A 20,652-nucleotide genomic window follows, 5' to 3' on the forward strand; every position below is an offset into this window, starting at 1 on the left:
AGTATTGGGGAGGTCAAGCACCTTTTGTTTGTGAGATGATGAAAGTTTTGGTTTAGTAAATGAAGACATCAGCCAATGTTAAAGTTGTGTGTTGTTGACCTCAGACAAAGATGAGAGCAGCTGGGAGGTGATGTCATCTTTTTCTTCAAAAACTGACAAAGGATACAGCAGAGTGATGACAAGGCTCCTGAAGCAATCCAATCAGCTTTCCATGGTAATGCATGGAAAATCTCCCAGAGCATTATTTTTGACGAGTGTAGAATCCTGAATGAAAAGTATTTTTATACTTATATCATTTAATTATAAAACATAATTTATACAGGGCAAAGGCTAATAAACTATGAAAATGATAGCTGATGCTTTATATTCCTGAGATCCTGTATGTCAACTTGCTTCTTTGTTGTATGTGAGTGCAGGAAGATGCTCCTCTTGTCACGGTGAGACTCAGAGTGGTGAAACTGCTTGGTCACCTTGGAGGAAAACTGAACAGGAATCTTGTAACTGGTAAGATCTCATATGTAATATTCTCATTCTATTTTAGTCTATTTTATTCAGATTCTGACATTTTGAGCATTTCGTCCATGCTCCAGAGAGATGTTCCAATTGTTTTTGTCGACCATCTCTTTTGGCTTTTAGTGGTCTCATCTGAGGAAATGATGAAGAAATTTGTTGCCTGGGACTCTGAGAAAAGGCTGAGTTTTGCAGTGCCATTCACCGACATGAAGCCACTCATATACCTGGACCCATTTCTTCCTCGCATCAGTGAACTGGCTTTGTCCACAAGTGACAGACAAACCAAAGTATGCCGTCTAACATCTGTGTCCTAAGTTTCCCACTTTTAAATTGAATGCATTTGATGTAGACTTTTTTTACAGTTTAGACGTGATGATGTATCACTAAGTTTTTCTTGTGTTTGTTGCAGGTAGCTGCTTGCGAGCTGCTTCATAGCTTGGTGGTCTACATGGTTGGGAAGAGTGCTCAGATGGTTGAGGGGAAGAATACTTTGCCACCTATGTACAGACTACACAAGAGGCTTTTTCCGGTGCTTCTGCGTCTTGCCTGTGATGTGGATCAGGTACGTTCACTCCATCAAGATAGCTACCCTTGATACAGTCCCCACTTGTCAAAAAATATCCTATTATGGGATTTAGAGGTGTTCTAATAATGAGACATGTTGCTTACCACAGCTTCTGGAGAAATTAACTCAGCTAAACTGTCACTGGTATACCAAGCTATAGTTGGTATTACTTTAAAAAGAAATACTAACAGACAAAGAAGAACACGTGTATACCCTGCATTCATTTTACGAAGCATCAGCAAGCATATTTGCAGGTTTGAGTAAACTAAGAACAAATGCTAATATATGTAATGCTTAAAATCCATTATCTATCTACTATTCTGAAACATTAATCTGTCTATTGTCTGAGGTTTTAAGAGTTGCAGAGGTGCTGAAACCAATCCAAGCTATCATTGGTCAAACGCAGGGTACACTCCGGGCACACGTCCCCTCTTTCACAGTGCTGACATGACAGTATTGTCTTGGTTATCATTTGTGGTAATTGTGGTGGTTTGTCATGATTGCTGGTTTTTAACCCTATTACACACAGAGAATGGTTGTCACAGAGGTACTTAGGCAGAAGGTTTGTATGACAGCTTTCTAATTTTTTTTTTCTTCCTACCAGGTTACCAGACAGCTCTTTGAACCACTGGTTATGCAGCTGATCCACTGGTTCACAAACAACAAGAAGTTTGAAAGCCAAGATACAGTAGCTGTTTTAGAGGCAATACTGGTAAGTGTTTAGAATCTCTGAAGTCCACGCATGGTTGTTTAATCTGTCTTTTGGCAAAGGTTCAGTTTTCTGTCTCATTTTTGTTTTTGGTCAGGATGGTGTGGTTGACCCCATGGACAGCACTCTGCGAGACTTCTGTAGTCGCTGCATTGAAGAATTCGTCAAATGGTCAATTAAGCAAACCACCCCCAAGCAGCAAAAGAAGAGCCCAACCAATATGAAGTCCTTGTTTAAGCGGATCTACAGCTTGGCTCTCCACCCCAATGGGTTCAAAAGACTTGGTGCTGCCTTAACATTCAACAGTATCTACAGAGAGTTCAGGTAGGATACTTTTATGACTCTTCTGCTGATCCCCAAGAAATATATAGACCTTTTACAGAATTACAAACTGATATGGAAAAAAAGGATAAAGAATTTATATAAGATTAGGAAAAACTGTACATTATAAAGATTATGATTTGCATTTTAGTTGAAAAAGAGCATTAACAAAATACCCCACAGTTGATTCCTGCTGGAGTAATAAATTGTTGTACTATAATTTACTTTCACATTTTTACTTGACACTTCTTGAAAAAGAAGGATGCCACATAAGATTTAATTCTAGTTAGTTAATTCTAGAGTCAGCTGTTACTTACATGCAGACTTAAGAGTGAGGGAATACTCAACAGTGTACACCTTTGGGCTTAGTTTGCTGCCATCCTCTCTAATATACATTAATAAATACCTATGTACCCAATTTCACAAATTTTGTTCTAAATAATAAATCAACCTTTTTTGATAGCGCACTCCAACATCCCTGCTTTGAGCCCAGACAGGGATCTGTCAAATTACTCCTCCAATCCTTGAATCTTTTTTTTCTTCACACTTTGACCTGAGACTTATGTTGATATTTGTTGTTGTATGTATCTTTGCAGGGAGGAAAATTCCTTAGTGGACCAGTTTGTCTTTGAGGTTCTCGTCATATTTGTGGAAAGTCTGGCTCTGGCACACTCAGATGAGCGATCTATGGGTAACTGTTTTTGTACTAAAACTTTATAGACAGGATACATCAACTAACACCTACTGTGTTACATTATTAGGACTTTTTTTTTTTAAATGTGTATGTTATGCTGAAGAGCACAGTCTTGTTTGTAATTTTATTTCCAGTGACATTTATTACATTTATGATCTAATGCTGGGTTAACTAAGGTTTCATTGCATATTAGTAATAATTGAAACTAAAAGTTTATTTTAATGTTCTAAATATATGGTGCTGTTCTGCCACTCTTCCTTCATCAGGCACGTTACAGCAGTGCAGCATTGTCATTGAACATCTGACAAGGATCATCAACAAAAAGGCCCCCGGTCTCAATCAGCACAGTCCTGAGAGGCGTGTCCCGAGGTTGGTACTTGATATTTCCAAGTGCTGGCACTTTGCTGAATTAAATTTTAGTTTGAGCTTATATTTTTTTCATTCTCTTAACAAAATTAGCTAAATACAGATGAAAATAGGTGATATAGGTGGAGTTCAGCGGCTGGGTAAACTTAAATGAACCCTTAGTATAGTACAACAAGAGTGTTTTGCCCAGTTTTCCACAAGTTATAGTACTGTTATTGCAGTAATGTTTGTGCAATGATAAGATATTATTATATAAATAAATGTATAAATAAATACATAAAGATGAAAGTTGAAAGTTGATTTATAGAATTCCAGCGTTATTGTTCTTTTTCAGAGGGTTTCCACCTAATGCAAAGCTGTGCCTCTCAGATGTGGTTTTATGGCTTCTAGAACAATGTGGCCGACCTCAGACTGAGTGTCGCCACAAATGCTTAAAGCTCCTCTATGAGTTGGTTCCTCTTCTTCCAGGTGACCAACTGCTTCATATTTCACAGTTGGACTAATTGTTTTTTAAATAAGATTTTCAAGCAGCATTACACCAGCGGTTAGGAAATATATTTTGCCAAAACCCATTTAGTTGATTGACGTGTGTGTGTGTGTGTGTGTGTCCCACACTCAGGAAAGAAGTCTTTATCTCAGTGGCTAGATGCCATGCTAAAAGAAAATGGGCCAGATTTCCTGATCTTGCGGTTTGAGGGTGGAGGTCTCCTCTCACAGTCCACTCTTAGGAACCTGACGGGCCCTTTCAGCGTCAGAGCCACCCTGCAGTGGATGGACCTACTGCTGGCTGTCCTGGACTGCTACAACACCTTCATCAGTTCACACGTAATCAAGCCTCAACACATGCTTAGTAAGTCCTCCAAGTGCAAGGGACACTTTAGTTTACTATTTCATTTTTAGCTATACCTGTACTGATAATGACTCCTTGTGACATTAATAGCTCTGTGAGCTAATAACCTGTGAGTGGCCATTGTGTGTTTAACACAGTTGAATTTTGTATTTTTCTAAGTGCATTGAGTACGATGGAAAGAGTAAATCTTACTTTTGACGTTGATCACTATAGTGTTCTGTATTAGCCTTACACTGATTCACTAAATGATTTTTCCTTAATTTCCAAGGTTCAAGTAAGAAGTCAAGTTTTCTGAAAGCCATACATTTCTTTTTAACTGAGCTGGCAACACACGACCTAGCAGCAGCAGAGAGCTGTTTCCATCATGGCGAGAAGACCTCTCACTTCAGCCCAAGAGAGGTTGACCAGTACAACTACAGCAAGTGCACCATCATTGTTCGCCTGCTGGAGTTTGCCACAATGGTCCTTGTCAAAGGAGACCTAGAGATGTTGAAGGTATCACTTGGTTTAATAAGAAAAGTTGTATTTCTGTCTCTTTTTTTGCTCATTGCTTAATTTTTTTTCTCAGCTTCTGGAACAGGATCTTTTTTGCCCAGTATTTTTCGAGTTGACTGCGCTGGTGGTGTGTGAACCGTCCACTGTAGGTTTCAACATGGCAGATGTGGAGGTAATGAAGAATCTACCAGAGGTGTGTGTTCCTCTACTGAAGGCCCTGCTGATGTCGCCGTACTGCACTCGTCTAGAAGGTAGCTTGCGGATAAAGATCTCACGTAAAAGGTGTGTAGTAATGTCATTCACTGTTGTTTTTGACGTGTCGCATTTGTTTTTGCATTTCCTGAAATCACAATTGTATTGTATATTTGAGATCACCAACAAAACAAAGTAGTCCTTTCTTCTTTTTTAAAATATGAAATTAAATTATTTTTTTAAAATGATCTTTACAGCGTAGAGGAGTTGTGTGCTGTAGTCCTCTACCATTCGACCTCTCTGAGCCGACACGACCAGATAGAAATGGTTCTGTCTTCCTGTAAGCAGATCCACAAGGCTGGTCTCCTTGGCTCCATTCTCCAAAGCCAGGTATGTTCCCAGGGGGGCATTCAAATGTGATGGAACATAAACTTAAAACTTGCTGAATAGAATGTAAAGTCACTTGAGGCAAATTTGTCATTTGTGAAACTAGGCTATAAGAATGCTCAAACACTATGTGCTTATTATATGTACTTGCATCATTGTTTATTTCAGATTTCATTTAAGGCACAGATTCCCCACAGATACAAACTTATCCCATGGGCCACTACCTGATCATTCATCACATTTAAACGTCTAATGCTACTCACTGTCCATTGCACTCTCTCATTTTGCTGTTTATATTCAATCCCTGCTCAAATTCATACACTCATTTATGTTCACTGCATGTGTATTGTAAGTCTTACTTCATGAAACTAGCTCTCTTATCTTTATGACATTTGTGCTTTTTTAATCTTTGTTTCTCATCTTGTATGTTTCAACTTATTTCACACTAAATCACCAGAAAAAATAATTGTATAAATGTATGAAGTCCTTTCCAATAAACCTATTGCTGGACAGATCTGACACTTTTCAACATTTGTGGTTTTCTTAAAGGATTCAACCATTGCCCAATCCCTTGGGTCCCAGCTACTAACAACAGTGTATAAAGGTATAGCTCCCGGCGAGGACAGGAAGGCACTTCCATCCTTGGACATTAATACCAGGAGGGTTGCAGATGCTCTGCTTCAACTGGCTTTCTGTCTTAGTCAGCAGGTCAGTAACTGTGTTAACATGCAGATGAGTAATCAGGTTTCTCCTCAGACTTATTTTAAAGGGATGGCTACCTTATTTGAAGTGGAAAACGACTTATATGATACAAACTTTATGAGTTTCAATTTTAGTCTGACTTTGGGCAGACTTTAATATAAAAATGAGGAGGCTGTTACAGTGTTCTCCCCTGTCATCCAACAACTCTGCTGCTGTCGTGCAGCCTTTCATGCTTCACAAGCTGTTTAGAAACCTAGTTGCGCTGGTACATCTGCATTCTTCAGCAGTAATCATTGACTACAAGAAAGCCGATGACTCAATGCCTCACACATGGATCATGGAATGCTTGGAACTGATTAACAGGACTCTAAGAACCTTCATCTAGAACTCAATGGGAAAGTGGAAAACAACCCTAGAGGCAAACATCAAGCCAATTGCCCAAGTCAACATCAAGTGATGTCACCTCTATCAGCCACCTCCTCTACGTGGATGACATCAAGCTGTATGCCAAGAGGAAACGAGACATCGACTTGCTGATACATTTACATTTAGTAATTTAGCAGACGCTTTTATCCAAAGCGACTTACAAGTGAGGAACAAGGCAAGCAAACAAAATCTAAGTCAAGGAGAAAAAACATCAAAGCAAAGTGCTATCAATACATACGATACATACCACCAGGATATACAGCCAAGACATCGGAATGTCATTTGGACTGGATAAGTGCAGTCGTAGGAGAGGAAAGGTAGTCAGAACTGAGGGGATAGAACTACCAGAAGGCAGATAGCAGATGTTGAGGATAGCTACAAATACCTTGGAATCCCACAGGCAAATGGTAACCACGAAGAGGCCGTAAGGAAAACAGCAACCACTAAGTAAGGCAAGTCCGGAGAAGTCAGCTAAATGGGAAGAACAAAGTCCGGGCGATCAACACCTACGCCCTACCATTCATCAGGTATGCTTCTGGCATAAAAAGCTGGCCAAAAGCGGAGATGGACGCCAACTTACAATGCACGGAGGGTTTTGCCCCAATTCCAGCACCCCAAGACTGTATGCTAAGCGGAAGGAAGGAGGCCGGGGATTAGTGAGCATCAAAGCTACTATCCAGGATGAAACAACTAAGCTCCATGAATACATCAGGGAGATGGCCCCAACTGATGGCGTGCTTAGCGAATACCTCAGACAGCAGAAACCAGAGGAGCAAGGAAGAGGAGGAACCCTCATAGAGGGACAAACCTCTGCACGGTATGTACCACTGGCAGAGGGTAAGAAGAAGAAGAAGTGGCTGATGTTGACAAATCCTACCAGTGGCTAGACAAAGCTAGACTGAAAGATGGCACAGAGGCACTAATCCTAGCAGCACAGGAGCAGGCTCTGAGAACAAGATCGATAGAGGCTGGGATCTACCATACCAGGCAGGACCCCAGGTGCAGGCTGTGCAGAGATGCCCCTGAAACAATCCAGGACATAACAGCGGGATGCAAGATGCTAGCAGGCAGGGCATACATGGAAAACCATAACTAAGTGGCCGGCATAGTGTACAGTAACATCTGTACAGCCTGTGTGAGTACAGGCTTGAAGTCCCAAAGTCAAAATGGGACACACCTCCAAAGGTAGTTGAGAATGACCGAGCTAAGATCCTGTGGGACTTCCAGAGATACAGACTGACAAACTGGTAATGGCCAACCAACCCGACATAGTAGTGGTGGACAAACAGGAGAACAAGGCTGTAGTGATAGATGTAGCAATCCCAAGTGATAGCAACATCAGAAAGAAGGAGCACGAGAAGATCGAGAAATAACAAGAGCTGAAAGAAGAGCTGGAAAAGATGTGGAAGGTGAAGGCACAAGTGGTACCTGTGGTGATAGGAACACTGGGGGCTGTAACTCCCAAACTGGGAGAGTGGCTCCAGCAGATCCCATGAACAACAACTGAGATCGCTGTTCAGAAGAGTGCAGTCCTAGGAACAGCTAAAATACTGCGCAGGACCCTCAAGCTCCCAGGCCTCTGGTAGAGGACCTGAGCTGGAAGCAATAAGACCACTCCAAGATAGGAGCGAGTGGGGAATACTGGCAGCTACCAATCTTTAGACACATTTTTGATGTAGTGTTTTTGAGCTATCTGAGCTGCAGAGAAGCTGCATTAGGTTAAAAGGGGGGTGGCAAATGGAAAACAAAATTAGAAAACACTTCTGAACACTGTAATGCATAGCAATACATGGTTTGTGAAATGACATAAACTGTATGTGTAGAATATTACATCATTAAAAACAACTATTAACGTAAGCATGTTCTGTCTTTTTTTTCTTTTGTTTTTTGCCTCCTCCTTTTCTGTCGTTTCCTATACAGAGTGAGCAGCTGGTGGACTTGCTGTTGAACACCATCATGCTTTCTGTGCCAGTATCTGGAAGCCATAGTCAGAACTTACTGAACTTTTCGCATGGCGAGTACTTTTACAGCCTCTTCCAGACGACCATCAACGCTGAGCTGCTGAGGAGTATTGACTCCACAGTGCCACGTCTCATGAAAGCTTCCTCTCAAAATCCCAGCATGGTAGCTCTTTTTCACACATTTTAATCAGTCGTGAGACAACTGAACGTCTAGGCAGTAAAAGAATATAATCTTTTTTTATTTTAATTTATTTTGTTGTTCATCAGGTGAGCACGTTGCTGAATGGCATGCTAGACCACAGCTTTAAAGAGCGCTCTGTGAGGAAGACTCAGGGACAACGGCTGGTTGAGCACGTGCTAAAACAATGGAACAGTCTGCAGTCATGGTGGGAAGGACAATCTTCCACTCCAGAAAGCAAAACTGCTACTCTCTTGCTGCTTTCCAAGCTCCTACAGGTACAGTCAAAGTGTAGTTACTGTATACCAGTTAGCAAAATAAAACTGTCATCTCATTAGCTAGAGCTGCAACTACCAAGTTAGTCATTACATCAACATTCTTAAGTAATAAGAATAATAATAATGATCAGTTTTAAAAAAAATAGTGCTGTTAATTTGTTTTATGAAATATTTTTCCTCTTTGATTAGATTGACTCTTCTGTCTGCTCCACTGTCAACCATGAGGCATTCAGACCAGTGTTTTCCACGTTTACTTTACTGCTGGTTGATATGAATCTGCCTCTGAATCTCAAGGTAACATAGAGGATACATGGTGGGACCCAGTCAAAATACTGGATTACTCTCTCATACTGATTAAAGTGGATGACTCTGGTTTTCATCTGTACAGAGCCAGGCCCTGTTGGTTTTGCCCTTCTTCACAACCCTTCCAGAGGAGCCGCTAGCCGAGCTGCACAGAGCTCTTGACGCACTGGTAGCTTCACACTTCCCTATGCAGTCAGACGAGTTTGCTAAGGGTTCGCTACACCGCAACAATTATATGGACTGTATCCGAAAGGTGAAGTCAGCCATAAAGCCTTAATTCAGACCTAACACTAGTTTGTACTACAGCTGGATAAAGTGTTATTAGAAATTTGGTAATTATTATTGTAATTTTTATTTTTGCTTTCATTTCAGTGAGAGTGTAGGGCCACAGGTTGACATAGACTCCACGAATCATGAAACAAGGGTAAAAGTTTGCTCTTTACATTTTTGTCTTATAGTTGCTGGATGCCCTGGAGCTTTCTCAGAGCCCACTCCTGCTTAAAATGTTGGCAGGGATTCTGTGTCGTGACAGAAAACATATCATGGAGGAGCAATTTCAAGTTTGTTTCCATAGGATCGCGATGCGGTTAGTAAGGGCTTCACACCTGAAAATGAGGGTACATACAATGTATACAGCAGTTGCTTTTATTCTGTCCACTCCTTGTGTTTAACTAGGTCAAGCAGTGAACGACAGCTACAGCTCTTGTCTGCAATATATGGGTTGATCCAGAAGGGTGATGTGCCACTGAGTTCCACGCTACAGGCCATAATGGAGAGAGTTCTGCTGCCTCTGGCCTCTCACTGCAGCACCATAGCCTTGAATGACTTCTTTGTGGCAAATGTCTCTGACATAATTGCTTTGTTGCTCAGTCGCTTCACCAAGGTTTGCCCTTAACATTGGTACATTTACAAATGGCTAAAAGCGATCAAATCAAAATGTTCTCTGACCAAAGTTAAAACTGACAAAAGGCAAGGAGGACATTTTTCCATTAAGCCGTTTCTGTAACACGTTTGTTAATATTTATTACCAATAAAAGCCATCTTATTAAAGGGCAGCTTCCGCAACTAAAATGTTCTCTCCTGTTGTGTTGTGGGGCTGCAGGGAGGACCCTAAATGTATATGTATATCACTGTTAAACTTACCTCTGCATGTTCTCTATTTCCATTTAAAAAACTGCAGCTTTAGTGGAAAAAAACCCTCCAGTCGGCTCAGGGGAGCACATTGTAGTTTGACTGAAGGCTTCTATTGATGATTGATTGATTATTTTATTTCAGTCAAATGAAACAGCATTTGAGGTCCAGCTGCTGAAGAAGAACGGCTCATACAAGTTGATGGAGCTCCTGTATTCTCGGCTTTCCAAAAAGGATGTTTACTCCAAGGAGTCCCGCATTAATCAAGCCTACTGCCGTTCAGACAAGACAGAGGGGAATGAGATGTCCAAGATCTTGATCAAGTAGGACTCCCCCAACACTTTACAGTGATGTCAAATCTGTCCTGATGTGCCCTACGAATATTAATGTATTATTTTGATAATAGGTCATGTTTTGAAGCGTTCACTGAGAACATGTCTGGTGAGACTCAGCTGCTTGAACTCAGGAGATCCTATCACTGCGCTGCATACAACTGTGCCATCGCCGTCATCAGCTGCAGCTTCAATGAGCCCAAATTCTACCAAGGCTTCCTCTTTAGTGAGAAACAAGAGAAGGTATAGACAGGCCTCTGTAATTATCTCCGGTCTCACTCAGCACTTCAGTTATCAGTACTCTTGATACTATATAGTGCAGTACAAAAATTCAAATCCTTTATGGTATAATGAGTTTCATATTTTGTCATCCATGGAAAGAGACATATTTTTGTACACTGGAGAACTTAAACTCACATCGCTCACTTTTTTTTTCTTGCAGAATCAGTTTATTCTGGAAAATATTATTGATGTTGAAAGGACCTACAACTTTCCGATTGAAATAGAGGTACATTTTGCTTGTTTAGCAGTGTTTTACTTTGCATTTGTCGTTTATTCATATTTGTATTTATTTTTTCATCAATACAGGTCCCACTAGAGAGAAAGAAGAAATACATCCTTATTCGAGAAGTAGTGAATGAGGAGAATGGAGGTATAAAATGCTTAGAACTGTATTTTTATGCCTCTGTGCCAATGATAGCACATGTATTTCTTCAGATTTTTTCATGTTTATCCAATTGTTTATGGGAATGTGGTGTCTCAGGAACGCATAGAAGCAATGTCTTCAAATTCAGATATTGGTGGTCACTGTGACTTCATGTATGTCCTATTATCGTCAATGCTATATTTTAAAAACACCTGTAAGTAATGTCATTACATCTGGGACACAGTACTTGGACCCCTGCATAAACACAAGTCATTAGTCCCATGAATTTGTCCAATTCTTTACAATGAAATGGAATGTGATTGGTCCAGTGACTAATTTACTCATGTTTTATGTTTTGACTTTCAGAAGCACCAGTTTATCTGTCCTCCCAGTCTTACATGGCCGACAGCAGCTTGAGTGAGGAGATGAGTCAGTTTGATTTCTCCACTGGAGTCCAGAGCTTTTCCTTTAGCTCCCAAAATCCAGAAGGACAAAGGCCCACAATTGTAAAAAGGGTAGGTCTTACTATTTCTGCCCATTAAACTGCACTAAGCCTAGCATGTTTTATGTAGTAGGATGGTCTAGATCAGAGGTGTCATTATATTTGGCCCATGAGATCATATCAAATGCATATTAGAGCTGGCCCCCCGGTATACAGCACATACACTGCTAATACTACAAATCCCAGAATGTTTTGACCTCCAAGCGCCTCTTGGCGACATTGAAGCCCAGAAATGGAGATTTGAACTGCTCAGTAATCCGTTTGCAGTTGACGTGGAAAGCGCACTAACCAACCTCTAAATGGAGCTGATTGAACTCCAGTGTAGTAACACGCTGAAGTCAAAGTAGGACTCTGTGGGTGCTGCATAGTTTCCATGTTTCCTCCCCGACACACTGCCCCAACTGCTTGTCCAAGCTGCTCAAATGCTCTCTGTGTTCGGCAGCACATATCTATGTTGATGAAGATGAAAAAAACACCACCCAGGTGTCTTCTCACTGATGAACACATTCATTCAATCTTGAGGATTTCCTCAGCTCAAGCTCAGGGGTGTCAAGAGTTTGACACTAAATGTTAAAATCTGCTATTGTTGGTGTGTTTGTAAATCTAGGAGACAGAGGAGACAAACACCTCCCAGGATGCAATGGTGGATTTAGAAATGGATGAGCTGAATCAGCATGAGTGCATGGCAACCATGACTGCTCTTATTGGACACATGCAAAGGAACAACATAACCCCGAAAATTGAACAGGTCAGTGACACTGTTTTGGCTGTCTTTGTATTCTTCATCTTTTTCTAACTGTATCATACTCTATGTAAGAAGATTTAAGTGACACAAACACAGGAAAATAGGAGACAAACATGAACCATTTTTCCATTATAAAGTTTGATTTTGTGATTCTGTGAAATTTAATTAATATTGTTGTCTATAAATATGGCTGTTCTGAAAAATATGCTGTTCAATTTTAATGAAACAGGGTAGCTTCCCCAGTGAGCTTCCTCCATGGATGAAATTTCTGCATGGAAAACTAGCAAATCCAGCCACACCTCTGAATATTAGACTCTTCATCTCAAAGCTAATCATCAACACAGAGGAGGTGAATGACAACATCAGGTCTTTCTATCAATAATACTGTCCGTTTACCTTTTGAATTTAATCTTTGCTGTTTCTTTATGTTTCCAGGTTTTCCGACCATATGCCAAGCACTGGCTAGGGCCGCTGTTGCAGCTTGTTGTGTGTGGAAACAATGGAGGAGAAGGAATCCATTTTATGGTGGTGGATATTGTGGTCACAGTGCTATCCTGGACTAGCCTGGTCAACCCCAAGGTTGCTCATAAATCTGTTTTAAAGACAGAAATAATAAGGCGTTAGCACTTTTTGTAACCTAATCACACATCAGGATTTATAGTACATTTATTCCATGTGGTTTGGTAGATTTTCATAGAACAATGTAGAAGTATGGTACATTTCAAGGTGGAATACATTTTCTTTAGCTATTGTTTAATGGAATGAACATAATAAATCATTATCTGTCACCACTATCATTAATTACGGTATTTTATGACTCAGGGTAACACCAGAGATGAAGTCCTCGCCAACCGGCTGCTAGAGTTCTTAATCAAGCACTGCTTCCACTCTAAGAGGCCTGTTTTCCGACACAACCTGGAGATCATTCGCACTCTTGTAGAGTGCTGGAAAGACTGTCTGCATGTCTCTTACAGGTAGCCCATATTACAGTCTCACTAAGAGGTTCTCTTGTTCAGTGGAAATGGGACACAACTGTAGTGAAGTAGTGAGTAGTGAAAACGAAGCAAGCGAGTGGGGATTTTTAGCGCTGTTCAAATGGAGGGATCGAAAGTGTAAATGAGTGAATTTCCAGAGAAAACAGACTTGATGGAAAATATCTTGATGGGTCCACACACTACAGACTCTATTTCTTGGCTGATATGTGTCATCTTTCAAAGCTCAAAAAGGTGCTTGTTAACACAGGTTAAGCAAATCTGTGTTGAAATGTCTTTTAAAAAAATTTACATTTGTTAAAATATTCCCAGTTATCTGAAAGATTTTGAATTATTTTCTTGTCTGCACTAGAATGGAAAAAAAAAAGCCTTTATCTTAAGTCCATTCACAGAAGAAAGCAACGATGATTATACATTTGGTTGTGTATGAGGAGAAAGTCTGTATAGTTGAAATAAAATTTTTGTCTGTTTCCCATTTTGTTGCACTTACAGTCTGATATATGAGAGATTTTGTGGCACCGACCCAAACAGCAAAGATAACTCTGTGGGTCTTCAGCTGCTGGGAATCATCCTGGCCAACAACCTACCTGCTTATGATGCCTCATGTGGAATTGAATATGACAGGTAACATATACATTGTAGCTAAATGCCAACATACTGTACACTGTCTCACCTGATAGCCTTTTTGTTTCAGACATTATCATTACATACTGGTCCTGCAGATAAGTATGCAAATCTTGCAAGCTTGAATATAGTTGGAAAAATGGCTTCTTTACATGTGTTGTGCAGTAGCTTACATACTCCTATCTTACAAATTATATTGTAAGCTCTGTGTGGCGTGCTGGTGTTTCAGGTACATCGAGTCTCTCACTAACAACCTGTCCTTTGTGAGGTATAAAGAAGTCTACTCAGCTGCTGCTGAAATTATCGGCCTCATCCTGAAGAACATGAGTGAAATTGACAATGTATGGGTCTTTCTTCAGTGCCTAAATAGTTATACTTGATTGATATTTGTGTCAGAACATGTATATCTAAATATATATTTCAAGTATATTTCTTTTTAAACTATGCTAAATATACTGTACTACATAATTGTTACATGTGCCATTTTTTCATTTCTCATTCTTATCACAGCAACATAAAGAACTTCTCAATCTTGCTGTTAGTAAGATAACAAATCTGAAGAAAAAAGACATGGATGACAAGTTCATTATTTGCTTAAACAAAGTGTCAAAGCACTTTCCTCCATTTATCGATCGGTGAGTTTATATTTTGACTGTATTTATCACATTTTGTGTCATACTTTAATCATTTTTTCAGGTGCGTTTTGTGCATATTGCATTTGAATAACTAAATGTGTCTAATTGTTGAGCTGCCTACCTAGAGTAACTGCAGCTTTTTTATTTTTATTATAAAGGTTAATTGTTGTTTTTTTTTGTTTTTGTTTTTTTTCTCCCCAGATTCATCAACCACGTGTTCTGCCTGCTGCCAAAGTTGCATGGCATCTTAAAGACTCATTGTCTTGAGTGTGTGCTGAGCCGAGCTGATGTCATCCCAGACATCTTTCTGCAGCTTAAGTCCACAGGCTTCATTCAGATGATGAGCCATAGGTAAGTCCTAACCACACTCTTCTTCATGATTAACCAAACCTGCAGGCCTATACAATGTGTAGTTGTTTTTATGTAGCAAAGTTTTTTTGCTTTTCTGGTACAGTACACTGCTTCTACACTATACACAGAGTAGAACCAGGAGGTTGTCACTTTCAACATGTATAACCTCTTGAGTAAAGCAAAAGAGTATTGAGCAGGTACAGGGCGTTCTGTAATTGTTTTTTGAAAAGCAGCGATTTACTCACATTGTCCAACCACCTTCCAGCTCCACTCTGCAGTATGTCAAGTCAAAATTAGATTTTTTTTTACCAATCATTGTCACATAAAAAAATGTGCAAATCCTCTGACAACATTGTGAACAAATAGATTTTACATTCACTGCAATCTCTCTTCAACATTTAGATAAAGAAGAGTAAATAACGAGTAGAATAAACAGCACAACTGGATATTTATTTATACTGCAATCTTGCTTCTGCACATTTCTCTTCTGTGTGCTCAGGGATGAAGCAAGACAGATAGTGTGTTTGGATATCATCCACAAGATCATTGTCCTTTTAACTCCTGTTGAGCTTCAGGAGCTCCTAAGTGCTGTGACAGCCTTCATCTCCCACCCTTCACCAGTGTGCAGAGAGAGGATGTATGACATTCTTATGTGGATCCAGGACAACTACAGGTACTGTAAGCATTATTGTCTTCTGTCCTCGAACAGATCATCAAATCATCATTTTTCTTTGTTTTGTTACTTATAGTGTTACTACTCCTGACTTGAACTTTACTCATATACTGTTGTGTACTGTTTCATTTCTCCAGTGATAAAGAGAGCATGAGTGATAATACCTCAGTAGAGATTCTGAATGCAGCTAAAGAGACACTGCTTCAGGGACTGTCTGAAGAAAACCAAGGCCTTCAGTAAGTATCCACTCTTTCTCACTTGTCCTATGTTTTACATTTTATATATTTCAGAAGCAGGGGAATTCATAGTACAAAATTTAGTCTTAAGTTTCAACTGAGAGCATTCATGTCTGTTTTTAGGCTTTATGTTCAGAACTTTTGGAGTCAGGAGAAGCGACTTCCTACAGCAACCCTTCAGCGAATGCTGATGGTGCTTCGTTCTCTGTACTCGTGTCAAATAGAACGATGTTTCTTGAGTCTGGCTAGTAATCTACTGCTGGAAATGACCAGTCAGAGTCCTGACTTCAAACGAAATATGTTTGAGTATCCCCTGTCAGAGTGTACATTCCAGGTCAGTGAAAATATTTCTGTACTTAATACTTCTCTGATTCAGCTAAAAAGGTTTGAAATAATTTTGTTTGTATGCCACCATTGAGCTTGATGTAATGGTGATTTTTCTTTTCCCCCTAGGACTATGTTATTGATTCCAATTGGCGTTTCAGGAGTACAGTGATGACTCCCATGTTTGTTGAAACCCAAAGTTCTCAAAGCACAGAGAGCGTGTCCCAGTCTGGAGCCATGAAGGGGAAGCTAAGAGCCACTCAGACGTCCCTGGAGTTCAGCCAAACACAGACAGCAGGTACCCCTGTAATTAGGTATCCACATGGTAGAACAGCAACATATTGCTGTAAAATATCTTAAATCAAGTTCAGCAGCAGGAAAGACCGTTTGCACTTTCAATTCTCAATTGTATTTCCGTGTATTATTGCAAATATACTTTATACTTTTGTTTAGTATACCTACTCCACTTAAAATTATACAGATTCCTTTAAAGCACTAAAACACATGTTGGTGTGAACACACATTTAAACTTTCATGTTTGTATTTTATTCCAGGTCGACGCACAGCCTATAACTGGCTGACAGGAAGCAGCGTGGATACTCTAGCAGAGTATACACCAGACTCTGAATCTATGTCTTCATTGTTGGTGTTTGACAAGAAAGCAGAGAGGCATGCTTTAGCAAGGAGACCAGTGGGAGAAGGATTTGGTCTGAGGCGCCTTACTGCACCAACCGATGAGGTGGACAGTCGCTCCAGAGGTTTGTGTCTTAGAAAAGAAAACCACATCTTTTTGAATAAGGACAGTTTTGACAAAATTCTAATCTTCAAATCTTTTCTCATCTTTCTAATATATCCCTAAATCCACTCTATGCTGTGGTGACATTTGACATTAAACGATGAATATTTTGTATTTCCAAGGTTTACGTCTAACTGTGATACACAACTTTGAAGATAGCACCTTTTGTTTGAATCCCCCAAAATGTTTTCAGAAATAAAGGAATTGGTCACACTATTCCATTTCTTTTGAAGGGCAGTGTACTTGTTTAACCACTGTAGCAGTGTAGATTTTAAATAAATTGAAAGTCTATTAATGTAAATGAAAGTCTATTAATGTAAACATTTTTTATGTATTTTACAGCAGAAAATGAGCAACGTAATAACATTCTAAGACTGAGACGCAGATTTCTCAAGGATCAGGAGAAAGTCAGCTTCACATATGCACAAAAAGAGATCAAACTACAAAGGCAGAAAAAGGTATTAATCATTAAAAAACCAATATACTGATGTACAGTAACCTTGGTACACTTGTGTTTTATAATGCTATAAGGTAGCACAAACAAGGTTTAAGATTGGTTATTGTAAAGTCCCAGCTTACTGTCAGTCACTTCTCCAAACTGCCACCATCACTAACCACTAGGGCTTCTGTTGGGGTTCCTACAGGAAGAAAAAGCAGATCAAAGGCTGCGAAAAGAGGGTCAGGTAACTCTCTATCGTAACTACAGAGTGGGAGACTTTCCAGACATCCAGATCCCATATAGTAGCCTCATTGCGCCACTACAAGCACTAGCTCAGGTCAGACTGCCACAGCTCTCTGTGGTCTTCCCATGTTTATATTAATATATATACAGGTGCTGGTCATATAAGTAGATATCTTCAAAAAGTTGATGTATTTTACTAATTCCATACAAGAAGTAAACTTGTATAATGTATACATTCATTCCATACAGACTGATATATTTTAAGTGTTTATTTCATTAAAAAAAAATTTTTTAGGACAGATCTTTGGAAATCTGAGTCAAATGAAAAGTATGAACATGAAAGTAGACAAGACAAGACAAGATGACTTTATTTATAAAGCACTTTTAAAACAGCAGACTAACCAAAGTGCTTAACAATTTAAAAGAAAAGAAAAGAAAAGAAAAGAATGGAACATAATAAAAGTGCAATCACAATGCCATTACCAATGTACCGAAAGTATGAGCACGTACAGCACTCAAAACTTAGTTGGGGCTCCTTTTTCCTGTATTACTGCAGCTATGCGGCGTGGCATGGAGTTGATCAGTCTGTGGCACTGCTCGGGTGTTATGAGAGCCCAGGTTGCTCTGATAGTGGCCTTCAGCTCCTCTGCATTGTTGGGTCTGGCATATCGCATCTTCCTCTTCACAATACTCCATCAATTTTCTATGGGAATAACGTCAGGCGAGTTTGCTGGCCAATTAAAAACACATATACCGTCCTTAAACCAGGTACTGGTAGATTTGGCACTGTGTGCTGGTGCCAAGTCCTGTTGGAAAATGAAATCTGCATCTCCATAAAGTTGGTCACCAGCAGGAAGCATGAAGTGCTCTAAAACGTCCTAGTATACAGCTGTGTTGACCTTGGACCTCAGAAAACACAGTGGAGCAACACCAGCAGATGACAGGGCAACTTTACACTGGACCTCAAGCAACGTGGATTCTGTGCCTGTCCTCTCTTCCTCAAGACTCTGGGACCCTGATTTCCAAAGGAAATGCTAAATTTACTTTCATCAGAGAACATAACTTTGGACCACTCAGCAGCAGTCCAGTACTTTTTGTCTTCAGCCCAGGCGAGATGCTTCTGACGTTGTCTGCTGTTCAAGAGTGGCTCGACACAAGGAATGCGACAGCTGAAACCCATGTCTTGCATACGTCTATGCGTAGTGGTTCTTGAAGCACTGACTCCAGCTGCAGTCCACTCTTTGTGAATCTCCCCCACATTTTTGAATGGGTTTCGTTTCACAATTCTCTCCAGGGTGGGGTTATCCCTATTGCTTGTACATTTTTTCCTACCACATCGTTTCCTTCCCTTCTCCTCTCTATTAATGTGCTTGGACACAGAGCTCTGTGAACAGCCAGCCTCATTTGCAATGACCTTTTGTGTTTAGCCCTCCTTGTGCAAGGTGTCAATGGTCATCTTTTGGACAACTGTCAAATCAGCAGTCTTCCCTTACCGATTGTGTAGCCCACAGAACTAGACCTAGAGACCATTTAAAGGCCTTTGCAGGTGTTTTGAGTTAATTAGCTGATAAGAGTGTGGGAAATATCCTTTCTTTGTTTTGGTCTTAAGTAATATTCTAATTTCTGAGATACTGAATTTGGGGTTTTCATTAGTTGTCAGTTCTAATCATCAAAATGATAAGAAATAAACACTTCAAATATATCAGTCTGTGTAGAATGAATGTATACAGTACATTATACAAGTTTCACTTCTTGAATGGAATTAGTGAAATACATCAACTTTTTGAAGATATTCTAATTATACGACCACCACCTGTGTGTGTGTGTGTGTGTGTGTGTGTGTGTGTGTGTGTGTGTGTGTGTGTGTGTGTGTGTGTGTGTGTGTGTGTGTGTGTGTGTGTGTGTGTGTGTGTGTGTGTGTGTGTGTGTGTGTGTGTATATATCTAAGGAGACAACATTCTTTGAGTACTTTTATCATGTATGTATTTCTTCTATGGATATCCCCTGTAGAGAGATCCAATTTTAGCCAAACAGCTGTTCAGTTCCCTGTTTGCTGGTATTCTTGACATTGAACAAGAACCAGAGGAGGATGCAAGGATTAAAGAGGAGCTGCGGGCCAACATGAATATGTTTCTGAGCAAGAGTACACTCTGCTTCCCTCCTTTTATATCATGTGTACAGGTATGACCCTCAGCAAGCAATAATAATAATAATCTACCTATCTTTTGAGCAACTGTAATAATTATTGATAATAAAATAAAGTCAAAATAAAGTAGTTTTTGGAATGAATTACTGCAAACTGGCCACATTTACTCAACATGAATACTATATATTTTGGCCAGTAAGACAAGTCAAATATTACTTCATCTTTCACCTCTTTAGAACAGCTAACAAATGAGCAACAAAGAAAATGTTCTCTATACTGTAGGGCCTTGCTTTTACAGTTCACTCCGAAAGTATTGGAATAAGAAGGCCAGGTCATTTGTGTGGTTGCTGTACACTAAAGACATTTGGGTTTAAGATCAAAAGATGACTGTGCAATAAATATGTCAGGTTTTATATGATGGTATATATACCTAGATAAGTCAAGCAACATAAAACATAGCCTCATATCTATTAAAACTTTAAAGCTGAAACATCATGAGCTGAAATTATGTTCTTTTGGTTCTTGTGTCAGGACATGTGTTACCAGCATAAGGAACTGCAGCAGCTCGACCCAGCAGCCATCAGCTCCACATGCATGGTGAGTCTCCAGCAGCCGTCTGGCATCCTGCTGCTGGAGGAGAGCCTGCTGAATGCTGGTGTCCAACTTGAGCCTCCTGCGAAACGCTCACGAGGTCGCAAAGAGATCCCCCCAGACACCAAGAAATGGATCCACCTTGCAAAGTATTACAGAGCTATTGTAGTCCTACTTTTGTCTTGGAGCTGAATGGTAGAAACACAGAGCTACTTTAAAGTGTTTAAGTGAGCTGGTGTCTCTGTTATGACAATACTATGATAAAAGTGTGATTAAGTATACAGCTCATTAAACACAAAGAGTCAG

General features: G+C 39.9%; 1 protein-coding gene across 1 annotated transcript in view; it reads left to right on the forward strand.

Annotated features, from left to right (window-relative positions):
* The window catches only part of prkdc (protein kinase, DNA-activated, catalytic subunit), a 40,367-nt gene that overhangs the window by 10,367 nt on the left and 9,348 nt on the right, over positions 1 to 20,652 (forward strand). The window contains exons 22-63 of the mRNA XM_026361928.1: positions 105 to 214; positions 417 to 504; positions 637 to 800; positions 923 to 1,075; positions 1,683 to 1,790; positions 1,885 to 2,111; positions 2,705 to 2,799; positions 3,069 to 3,171; positions 3,503 to 3,636; positions 3,788 to 4,018; positions 4,287 to 4,513; positions 4,587 to 4,795; positions 4,963 to 5,095; positions 5,642 to 5,800; positions 8,141 to 8,344; positions 8,449 to 8,637; positions 8,827 to 8,931; positions 9,026 to 9,193; positions 9,399 to 9,526; positions 9,616 to 9,823; positions 10,216 to 10,394; positions 10,478 to 10,646; positions 10,846 to 10,911; positions 10,992 to 11,055; positions 11,416 to 11,564; positions 12,159 to 12,299; positions 12,526 to 12,645; positions 12,732 to 12,875; positions 13,119 to 13,270; positions 13,781 to 13,912; positions 14,142 to 14,253; positions 14,423 to 14,547; positions 14,749 to 14,898; positions 15,398 to 15,571; positions 15,709 to 15,807; positions 15,931 to 16,141; positions 16,261 to 16,429; positions 16,686 to 16,889; positions 17,270 to 17,385; positions 17,572 to 17,703; positions 19,620 to 19,790; positions 20,287 to 20,495. Of these exons, the coding sequence (XP_026217713.1) occupies positions 105 to 214; positions 417 to 504; positions 637 to 800; positions 923 to 1,075; positions 1,683 to 1,790; positions 1,885 to 2,111; positions 2,705 to 2,799; positions 3,069 to 3,171; positions 3,503 to 3,636; positions 3,788 to 4,018; positions 4,287 to 4,513; positions 4,587 to 4,795; positions 4,963 to 5,095; positions 5,642 to 5,800; positions 8,141 to 8,344; positions 8,449 to 8,637; positions 8,827 to 8,931; positions 9,026 to 9,193; positions 9,399 to 9,526; positions 9,616 to 9,823; positions 10,216 to 10,394; positions 10,478 to 10,646; positions 10,846 to 10,911; positions 10,992 to 11,055; positions 11,416 to 11,564; positions 12,159 to 12,299; positions 12,526 to 12,645; positions 12,732 to 12,875; positions 13,119 to 13,270; positions 13,781 to 13,912; positions 14,142 to 14,253; positions 14,423 to 14,547; positions 14,749 to 14,898; positions 15,398 to 15,571; positions 15,709 to 15,807; positions 15,931 to 16,141; positions 16,261 to 16,429; positions 16,686 to 16,889; positions 17,270 to 17,385; positions 17,572 to 17,703; positions 19,620 to 19,790; positions 20,287 to 20,495 (6,331 nt within the window). The remainder of the gene's footprint in view (positions 1 to 104; positions 215 to 416; positions 505 to 636; positions 801 to 922; positions 1,076 to 1,682; positions 1,791 to 1,884; positions 2,112 to 2,704; positions 2,800 to 3,068; positions 3,172 to 3,502; positions 3,637 to 3,787; positions 4,019 to 4,286; positions 4,514 to 4,586; positions 4,796 to 4,962; positions 5,096 to 5,641; positions 5,801 to 8,140; positions 8,345 to 8,448; positions 8,638 to 8,826; positions 8,932 to 9,025; positions 9,194 to 9,398; positions 9,527 to 9,615; positions 9,824 to 10,215; positions 10,395 to 10,477; positions 10,647 to 10,845; positions 10,912 to 10,991; positions 11,056 to 11,415; positions 11,565 to 12,158; positions 12,300 to 12,525; positions 12,646 to 12,731; positions 12,876 to 13,118; positions 13,271 to 13,780; positions 13,913 to 14,141; positions 14,254 to 14,422; positions 14,548 to 14,748; positions 14,899 to 15,397; positions 15,572 to 15,708; positions 15,808 to 15,930; positions 16,142 to 16,260; positions 16,430 to 16,685; positions 16,890 to 17,269; positions 17,386 to 17,571; positions 17,704 to 19,619; positions 19,791 to 20,286; positions 20,496 to 20,652) is intronic.

Source organism: Anabas testudineus, chromosome 2 (genome assembly GCF_900324465.2).
Source record: "Anabas testudineus chromosome 2, fAnaTes1.2, whole genome shotgun sequence".
NCBI lineage: Eukaryota > Metazoa > Chordata > Actinopteri > Anabantiformes > Anabantidae > Anabas > Anabas testudineus.